Source organism: Parambassis ranga, chromosome 15 (assembly GCF_900634625.1).
Source record: "Parambassis ranga chromosome 15, fParRan2.1, whole genome shotgun sequence".
NCBI lineage: Eukaryota > Metazoa > Chordata > Actinopteri > Ambassidae > Parambassis > Parambassis ranga.
The window spans coordinates 7,643,542-7,654,341 of NC_041035.1; the positions used below are offsets into that span (position 1 = coordinate 7,643,542).

General features: G+C 41.8%; 1 protein-coding gene across 1 annotated transcript; it reads left to right on the top strand.

The window, feature by feature from the left end:
- Window positions 1-678: 678 nt before the first annotated feature.
- Window positions 679-10,163, top strand: LOC114447586 (bifunctional 3'-phosphoadenosine 5'-phosphosulfate synthase 2-like). Its single transcript, XM_028423957.1, has 12 exons — window positions 679-1,147; window positions 3,297-3,411; window positions 3,740-3,975; window positions 4,067-4,205; window positions 4,381-4,499; window positions 6,444-6,557; window positions 6,684-6,795; window positions 7,032-7,237; window positions 7,346-7,481; window positions 8,577-8,845; window positions 8,933-9,162; window positions 9,402-10,163. The coding sequence occupies exons 1-12, from the start codon at window positions 1,121-1,123 to the stop codon at window positions 9,541-9,543; spliced, it is 1,845 nt and encodes a 614-aa protein (XP_028279758.1). The 5' UTR covers window positions 679-1,120; the 3' UTR covers window positions 9,544-10,163.
- Window positions 10,164-10,800: the final 637 nt, after the last annotated feature.

Here is a 10,800-nt window from a genome sequence, read left to right on the forward strand (position 1 = left end):
AACTGCTCCTTTGAGTGATGTTTACTGTGATTGGAGATCAACAAACACAGTGAAACTAATTAAAGATACACAACACAAATATTAGCCTACATAAAAAAACAGACTGTGGCCTGCTTGTGGTAAAAGGCCGGTAACAATATGTTATGGATGAAAACGACGCTTCTTGCATCTTGTGCAGCAACTTTAAACTAATAATCTGCCCCTTTGGCGTCTTTGGTAGAAACAACCCGGAAGTGTTATTATTTGCCCAATATACCCAATTAACTTTTACAGTTTTAACAGCTTTATAGCTTTATCATAACGTGTTGTTGTTACCAAATGAAACTGCCGAGTCTTTCGGCTATTTATAATAACAAAATGATTCTTCTTCCTATTGGAGAGCTGTTTAATAAAGCAAAGTCTATATTGACATAGTTTATTTAAGTGTAATTCATTGAGTCAACGCTATAAGCTTTCACAGCACATGGTTACACACAGTAATTCAAATATTTGACATGTAAAACTGTCAGTCAACGTTTTAGCTTTTGAATGTTAGCATAGATATCATACGGTGTTCATTTATAAGTGAATAGTTACAAACATCATTTTCCATGCGCAGCAGCGCAGATGCAACTTTAGCCTCCTGCTGTTAGCTCTGAGTTTATCTGTGCAGCTTATCATTAGCTAAAAGTTCATTGATAAACTGCGGCCGGAAGCTAACGGTCCGGAACGGTTCATCTTTGAACTCATTTAGCTCGAAAAAGACACACGAGAAACAGAAAAGAAACTTATTCTGCATTTGGAGTAAGTGTTATTGAACCAAAGTCTTCTTTATCCACCGTATGGACGCTGAGAAGGATCCTATGTACGGTATATACGAACCCAGTCCTGCCGGTCGCGGTCCCCTCTAAGATTGAGCAATTTATGCAAATGTTTAGACGTCGGAGGAGGGAGGACCGTGGGCCGGGCCAGCGGAATGCTACGTGTCTTGAGAGTCTCTTTTAAACCTCCATTCGCCCTCTTGTAGTACCTTGTCCAAAAAGTTTGCAGGCTTTTACCACTCGAGCCGAGCGACAGAGTCCCTTTTACCATCCAGGATCCCGGTGTCCAGCGGTCCGTCAGCGGTCAGCGCCAGAGCGAAATGTCCGGAGTGAAAAAGCTTCGCACGGTGAGTAGATGTGGAGATAACGGGAAAGAAACAATGATCATCAGCCTGAAACATACTAAAAAAGTGTCTGTGTGTGAGAGACAGGCAGAACTGCCAGCGCCCAAAATGTAGAACTCCTCCCAAAGATGTGTCATGTAAATATTAACGGACAGTAATTATATATTTCAACTGTCTGGAAAGAAAGAAAAAAATCAGTATGCTGTAACTGTGCTGTCTTGATGTCAGTTGTTTTTTAAAGCTCGTTTTTTGGCCGTAGTCACTTTCATTGTCTTCAACTGTCCTTCCAGGTGTGATGGTTCCAGACTTGTCTTGACTCTGAATAGGCCAGTTGTAGTAAAGTATCCATGTCAGTGTGGCCCATTCATAACATAGGGGGTCTTGTGAGGGGGGGAGAAAGAAGCCAGTGTGACTGATGCTGCACAGGAATGCTGCTGGCTGGCAGTGCCCTCAGACATAAAGAGGCAATTTGTGGCACAGGCAGTCAATCCAAATAATCCACAGCATATTAACCATCCTCTTAAAATCATCCGCATAGATAAAATAATGACCTGATGGATGTTACTGATTGCAGCTATAAGCACATGTTAGCATTATAACATAAGTAAAATATGTTTAGTTTAACAATGGGAATGAGTGGGAATTGCATGTACATGATATCATATGATATGATATGAGATGAGATGAGGTGAGATGATATGATATGAGATGGCTTAAGTTGAGAAAGTTTCCTGAGACCGAAGACAGATGCTGAAGTTGGAGGAAGAGGAAAAGGGTTACATAAGGTCTTATCATATTGACAGCGACTTTAATTTCTTTGCTTTTCTTCTTCTTTAGCTTGCAGATAAAAAACGAGCAAAATTAATTAAAGAAAGAAAAAATAAAGCTTAAATTATGCAAATGTGAAGAGAGGGTAGATTGAGCTTTTTTGTCTTAAATAAATGAAGACCACAGCCGCTCTCTTATAAAAAAATAAACTGATGGAAGGAAGACGGAAAGATGAGACTGTGATGGAAGGAAAGAAAGTGTGCCCTGTTTTTGTCTTAGCCCCACCAACTTTGTGCAGGTTGGTGTCGTGGCAAAAATAAAGATTCTGGAAAGACTCTGAAAATGATCACTGTAAAGTTATATTTTATTACAAGCAATTGCATGGAGCCACAGCTTTGACGCAGCTCTCAGTGGTTCTCCCCCCTGAGCAGGAGGCGGTTACATCTTTCTATGTTAAAAATGTCCTTCAACTCCTTCAACTTCCACCAGGCATAATGTGAGATATTGTGTCTGCAAGCTATAACCTTCTGTGAGTGTGATGCAGGTGCAGTTCTTCTCTATCTAGCACATACATGTCTAGTCAGATTAGCTTAAACAAGGCAGTATACAAGGACAAATAATATGATTCAGTATTTTCCCACCACATTGGACATTGTCGAAACCCTGTTTGCCCCCCCCCCACTCACCTGATATCTTGATAGGATTGTCTTTCCTTGACTGAAGCAGGATTTTGTGTGTGTGTCAGGTTCAAACGTTTTTAGAATCAAGTGTGTGTTTTCTTGTATAAAAAGAATCCACTTCAAACACATGTTCACATTTGAATCCCTGTTATAGCACATGACGGTGTCTGGTATGCTAAAGTACTTTGGGTGGAGGGGTTATGGGCATAAGGATGAGGGAATAAGGGAGAGTGGGTGCAGAGGGTGAACGTGTGGGCACGAGCACTGCCACATCATCACTGGTCCGCAGGCAGCACACTGGACACATTGTCCAGCTAGTCCTCTCCCTCCCTCCATGCCTCCCTTCTCAAACCCTTCCCTCTACAAGTCAATACAGCCCCATTCATCCACAGCCTGCTCTACATCGTCATTTAAGACGAGTTAAACCAGTCTTGCAATTCGAAACGACGTTCATATAAGTCCATCATATGTTTGTGTTACTCCAGACCTAAGCTACATATTTTGTCTATATTTGTTTCATGTCAGAGCCAACAGTAGGTTTGGCTCTCGGAGTATACAAAAGGTTGAGCAGACAAAAGCAGAGCTGGGGTGTGTAAATACAAATCATCTGACCTGAAGGTATACAGTAAGACAAGCCTCCTGTTTTTATACATGCAAGCAGAAGCAGTTTCACTTCAGTGTGCGTCTCTGTTCCTGTCTTTCAGGATCTCAACAGGTCAACCAACGTGGTGTACCAGGCCCACCATGTCAGCAGAAGCAAAAGGGGGCAGGTCGTTGGTACCAGGGGGGGCTTCAGGGGCTGTACCATCTGGCTCACTGGTAAATCTCTGTTATGTCTCTTATGTGCTGCCTCCTGCAGGTCGTAAGGTAGCCACACGTGAATCACAAGGTTGCTTTCTCCACTGCATTTGCTTTGAATGTTTACAGGAACCACCCTCTTATCCTTTGCAGCCTTTTTCCATTGAGGTGCAGGATCCACCAAGCTCACACATAATAAATCAATGTCTCTATCTTGCCCTGATTCAAGAGGAGGTTAAAATAGCCTATAATGGCCAGTTAGTTCCTGCAATGTAAAAACACAGTTAGAGTGGATGTTGTTTCATCTGATGAGCTGCTCACCACACTTGCTATGCTTTTTTCCTGCAAGGTTTGTCCGGTGCTGGGAAAACTACTATCAGCTTTGCCCTGGAAGAGTATCTTGTGTCCCACGCCATCCCCTGCTACTCATTGGATGGCGACAACATTCGCCATGGCCTAAACAAGAATCTGGGCTTCTCTGCTGAAGACAGGGAGGAAAACATCCGGCGTGTGGCTGAGGTGGCCAAACTGTTTGCCGATGCTGGCCTCGTTTGCATCACCAGCTTCATTTCTCCTTTTGCCAAAGTAAGAAAACATCAACATTGTTGGTTTGTGCTGTTTTATAAAGAATACAACCTTTGTAGACTGTTGATGTTATTGTTATTGTCCACCACAGGACCGTGATGAGGCGAGGAAGATCCATGTGAGTGCTGGCCTGCCGTTCTTTGAGGTGTTTATCCACGCTCCTCTGGAAGTGTGTGAGAGCAGGGATGTAAAAGGACTCTACAAGAAGGCTCGTGCCGGAGAGATCAAAGGTTTGTGTGACAGCATTTACCACAGTAAACTTTCTTCCAGTGTTGTGCATGCCTTTGCTCTGTGATTTGTACCATTACAGGCTACAGGTTGTAATTATCCTGTAATTCCTTTATAGTGGATTATCAACACAGACATGGTTTGACATTGTAATGTTTTTTTTTCTTGTCTTACTAGGATTCACTGGGATCGATTCAGATTATGAGCGTCCTGAAGCACCGGAGCTTGTTCTCAAAACTGAGGATCTCACTGTAAATGAATGTCTCAGCCAAGTATTGGAGCTGCTTATGGACCAGGTGGGTGAGACAAGCTAGAATCCTTGGCTTCTCTGCTGAGGACAGTTAAACAAACAGCCCATTTTTGTCCAGATTTGTATAGAAATCGCCCACCTTAATGTGGTGTCTGTCACAGCATCCATCTGTGTCAGGCTGCAGTTCTGTTGTGATGGGCATTGTTTGTGCACTAGTGCACTGCCTGTCCAGATGGGGCTGTTTGCAGCTTGTCATGAGTGGTGGATTGAAGTGATATATCAGAATGAAGAAGGAAAAAAACAAAAACACATAACAGTTATTCAGCGACATTATTAAATGGAAATCATATGCTTTGACATAACCGCCATGATGATAAAGGTCATCTGACTGGGGGCTAATACAGCTGCAGCTAGGGCACATAGCAGAGATTCACAACAGGTAGCTAGAAAGGAGCCCATCTAAGCTGGGCTTAGGTTTTCTACTGAGATGTCATTGCTGAAGAGTCATTTCAAATTGTCGGTTGTTTACTTACACTCGAGTAGGGATAGGGGTCCTAACACCCTGCGGGCCAGCGCAGCTGCCTGCCTGTCCTGTGCGGCTTGTCTGACTGCTCACAGCAGTGCACTTGTGGGTTCCAAGTGTGAAGAATATCAACGATGGAGGAAGCACACAGCAACACATATAGAGCTTTCCTACTTAAGAGATACAGAACAAATGTCAACACTTCCATTACTAAACAGTGGGGAGGTGTAGTGATGTAAATGTCAGCGGCTGATAGCTTAGTCCCAAAGAAAGGTCGGTACGGTCAAGGAATGGCTAAGGAATAATTAAACAATGATAGCACAAGGGAACACATACTACCAAGAGACAGACAGAGCTGATCATGGTGACTATTTGAGAGCATTACAGCTGAAAGGTCATTTCAGTATTGTAAAAATGTAATGGCTGCAGGGTAAAGGATCTTCTAAATCATTCAGTTTTATAATTTAGGGACAAGAGTACCATGTTTTTCACTGAACTGCCACATTTTCATAGGGGGGGGGGCTGGGGTTGTTGACTGTGGGCTTCAACTTACTCCTCATGCATCTCCCGGTCATAGGGCTTATGGACAGGAATAACAAATCCATTTAGAGTTCACGTTATTTGATTTTGATTGTTTGTCAAAATCACAAAAGGAGGTGTAACCCTGATCAGGTCTTATCAAAGTAATATCCTAACTACACACACAAAGTGCTAATAAATGTGAATCATTAAACTGCTTCTGTTGTCAAGGTTCCACCCATAAACTGACAAAGCCTTTTGTAGCCCTGTCACTGAGGTGGTGAGATAATAAAAAAAACAAGCAATACTGTGTCAACAGGGCAACTCAGTGAACAGATGTACATGACAGACAGTCAAGTAATGCCTCAAAAACATGTTTTTACATATATTTGAGTACAGCTGTATGTAACCATTGAGGATTCCAGCACATAAAGACATTATTAATTTATAGTGATAGTGAAACTTAAGCCAAAAACATTCAGAGAAGAAACTAGAATCTCAGATGTAGCCAGCACTTTAACCGTAAATAGAAAGCAGACAACACATGTATTGACTTGTGAGACTTGTTAGTCCAGTGGCAGTCTTTCTCATCAGGCATAGTCAGCACATAAATTTCTAAATACTGTACATGAAAAGTTACATTAATGCTGCCTGAGTAAAGTGACTGCTGACGTTGTACTACACTATGGGTTTAAAGAAGTGATTTATTAGCTCTGGAGAAGCATTTTCACTTTTTCGAGTGGGGTAAAAAAAATATGATAATAAATAATATAATAATAATATAATATTTGCTTACATTACATCCTAAAAGTATTCATATACAGTACTAGTGTTTTCTTATCGTGGTGATTTTGAAATACTCAGTTTAAATGCTAAAAGAACAAAAGAACAAAAACCCAGTGCCTTTGTTTAGGCACGTGTTTAATCCCTGTTTCCATGTTTGTTTAGAATATTGTACCAGGCGGGATCATGAAGGAGGTGAATGAACTCTTTGTTCCAGAGAACAAGCTCAATCTTGCTGTGGTTGATGCGACCACACTGCCGACCATAAAGATCAACAAGGTAATCATGACTCCAGTTCACAGGAAGGGGAGCAGGAATACTACACTTAGACCCTCCTTTCTGAAGTGAAAGCATGATATCTTCGATGTGATGGTGGAGTAATGATTAAGTATTCTTTGTGCACAGTTGGATATGGAGTGGGTCCAGGTATTGGCAGAGGGCTGGGCCAGTCCTCTGAAGGGCTTCATGAGAGAGAGAGAGTTCCTCCAGGTCCTGCACTTCTGCAGTCTGCTGGATGGTAAGAGCGAGCCGCACTGTCATATTAATCACATGTCCTGCCAGGACAGTATCAGTGCACCACCCTCCCCACAAAGGCAGCACCAACTAGAAGAGCAGTGATGGGTTCAGTCAGTGATGATTGGCTCAGACTGCTCTAAATCATGTTTTATCCTAGAAGAATGCACAACAAAATATGACACACACTTTGCACGCTTTGTTTCACCACAAACATCACTGCATCCTTCCCTGCCTCAGGTGGCCCCATCAACATGTCTGTTCCCATCGTCCTGCCTGTAAGCACTGAGGTCAAAGAGGAGCTGGACGGCTGTGCAGCTATAGCTCTGGAGTACCAGGGCTCACGCGTGGCTATACTCAGGAACCCAGAGTTCTACCCACACCGCAAGGAAGAACGCTGCGCCAGACAGTGGGGCACCACTTGTTCGCAGCACCCTTACATTAAGGTAATGAGACATGTATGACAGGTAATTCTACCATTCTACCACCTCTGGTACCTACAGTACATCAGTGTTTACCTGTGCTGTGCTTTTTCGTATATGTCATTTATGCAGATGGTTATGGAGGGAGGTGACTGGCTGGTAGGTGGCGATCTGGAGGTGCTGGAGCGAATCAAATGGAATGATGGGCTCGACCACTACCGCCTCACTCCACAGGAGCTTAAGCAGAAGTTCAAAGACATGAAAGCAGGTTAGAGAATCTAAAAACACTCAGAAACAACGAGGGAACACAAAACATAACAGTTTGTTTAAGGATTTCTGAAATGTAACTATTGAAATACACCATAATAAAAGATTCATCACAGCAACATAAACATGACACCGGTGTATTTAGCCATTCACCGTTTGTCTTTCAGAACTACTTGGCAAAACGTAACTGGTAAACAAGGTATAGTAACTGTAAAGCTGCATGATGTGTCCTGTGACAGTGTCTTTCTAAAACGTAATGAAGCTTTATTATGTTTTTGCTCTCTCTCTCACTCACTTTGACATGAATTGTGTGCTCAACATTGTTATTCTTCAACCCCACAATCCCATGTGTATCTTGGCAGTTGTTGTGTTCCTACGCTGTTATCAGTGTTTGCATGTTGAGATCTGCACTTTGTTAAGTACACAGCCCCCTACAAACACACCAAAGCTAACTTCCATAGTTTGTCAGATGTTTGTTCCAACTGAAACCTTTTGAAATTGTCAAAATTCAGTTCTTATTTTCCTAAATAACTGAGTAAACAAATAGATACTCTGTTTTGCTGCAGATCTAACATGCAGGAAAAAAAATAGGATGACTTTGATGTAATTATCTAATTTTTTTTGTGACCTCTTGAGAAAAACATAAGAATGTTGTGTTAAAATAGAACAAAAAAGCCTCAGACATTAAAATCAGGATTCTGATTTCTTCTCAGAAGTCTGCCGTATGAAAAGTGACAAATCACATACATTTCTACAGCGCCCTAATATTCCATGAAAGACAGTATTTAAAACAATGCATGTGGAATCCATACAGGCACAGCACTTGTGAAAAGGATCTTTTGATTGTTGGTTTTTGTAATTTTCAGAGATTTGTTGAAGTAAAGAAAACACAGAATATCTGTCTAAAGCAATATGCTGCTAAATTATGATTTCATTAGGGTTAGGGTTAAAGCATGACAAGCGTGTTTGCTGTGACAGCTGTAAAATATTGTTCACATATTTAGGACAGTCACATCATGCATTAGCTCTCAAAATGTGGCATGTCACTCTGAATACTCTTATATGAATTTTATTTTATGCCTTTTGTCCTCCTTAGATGCCATATTTGCATTCCAGCTACGTAACCCGGTCCACAATGGTCATGCCCTGCTTATGCACGACACGAAGCGCCGTCTGCTGGAGCGAGGATACAAAAACCCTGTTCTCTTGCTTCACCCTCTTGGTGGCTGGACCAAAGACGACGATGTGCCTCTGGAATGGCGTATGAGACAACATGCTGGCGTCTTGGAAGAGGGTGTTCTGGACCCAGCCACCACCATTGTTGCCATCTTCCCCTCACCTATGATGTATGCTGGACCCACAGAGGTGAGGAGATGTGGTGGCGTATGCATCATCCCTTCTAACTCTATGTGATGCTTGTGTGTGTGTAATTGAATACCAACCTGTTTCCAGGTTCAATGGCACTGTAGAGCCAGAATGATCGCTGGAGCCAACTTTTACATTGTTGGCCGAGACCCTGCAGGCATGCCTCACCCGGACACAAAACAGGACCTATACGAACCCACTCATGGAGGAAAGGTCCTCACCATGGCCCCAGGCCTCACCTCAGTGGAGATCATCCCCTTCAAGGTAGCTGCCTACAACAAGACGAAAAAGGCTATGGAATATTACGACAAAGAGCGGTGAGTGAAGAAAGATGTGCAGGTTTGTCTTGTTACAGGTGGAACTTCAGTTGGTTAAAAACATTTGATCAAAAATTCAAGAGAATGACCATAGAGATGTAAGGATCCAGACTGTGTGTGTGTGTGTGTGTGCATGTATCCGCTTATCAGACTTTCTTTGCTTGTCTTGCATTGTATTATGATGTGTAAATATTGACCCAAATGCCCGACATGTACGGCCCCACCCCTCGCTCTCTTAGACATGACGACTTTGAGTTCATATCTGGAACCAAGATGAGAAACTTGGCTCAGCGTGGAGAGAACCCTCCGGATGGTTTCATGGCGCTCAAGGCCTGGAAGGTGTTGGTGGAATATTACACTTCTCTTCAGAAGAGTCAATAACCGGCGTGAAGCTCATCAATCAACAGCACATTTTAAAATCATGAAGTCCATTCAAAAAGAAGTGTCTTAAGGTGGATTTTAAAATGCTTTGACATTCCTTCAATCTATAAGATTTATAAATCCATTGTGTGGTTATAAACATATTAACTTAAACTATGTATTTTAATAAATTAAAGAGAACTAGAGATTCTTTTTATATTTCTATTTTATAAGCTTAGCAGTACATTCCAACACTGACCAAATCATGTTCGATATATGCATGTAATATCTAAAGGGTACATAACAAAAACTCATTTTGTAGTATTTATAGCTTTATAACTGTAAGTATGTCACTGTGTGTCAAGTTATTCGTTACAACTAGACTGAAAGTTCCTTATAGTTTATCACTACCTACACATGTATGGATGTTAATTGATTAATTGTGTTAGTGTTTCAAATTACTGTGAAAAGACATAGAGGAGTTTATAATGTGAAAAGTGCCTTTCTCTCAAATGTCATCAGTATAATGTTTCTTGTTGGTGTCTCTGAAGTGTGGGATGTTATAGAGCGGGCATGTGCATTCATTTAACAAAGACAGAGTGTCAAATGCAGTAATAAAGGAGTTTACATAGTATTATGAACCGTTGATGATTGCCTGGAATGTTTGCAATAGATTGAAATGTGTCTGTCTTGTCTGTGTGACAGTTATTACGCAACACTAACGTCTGTTTGTACAAGGTACAGACAGTACAAAGTTGAAAGTTAGCTCAGTGACTGCATGACAATTAGGGGCTGAACAGCCAAAAGTACAATGCTGACACCTGCTGGCAGGAACTGCTTCTGTTAGTAGAGGGGGGAATAAAGCAAATGAGGAACCACAGTGAAAGCATGTAACAGTGCACCACCACTGTGACACAATATTAGCTCAATAACTACTCATCCTAAAGGTCTTGCCCCCTGAGATATGGTCACCAATCCATGGAGCATGTTGCTCCAAAACGGTCAGATAAAGAAATAGAGAGAATGTGAAGAACGGCAGCAGTCACAGTCAGCAGCAGTGACATGTGAAATACACTAATATCTGAGGCACATTTGCATTAGAGGAGAAAAAAACACAGGGTTTAGTCGGCTTTGCCAGCTAGATCTTTTCTAAGAGATTAAAGAGATCTTGAGACGCTTTCAAATTACACTTAAGAGATGGTCGAGTAAACTTGAGAGGACTGATTAATTGTGCCAGTCATTAAGCTGTACGGGCTTACATTGCTATGGGATGAGTGT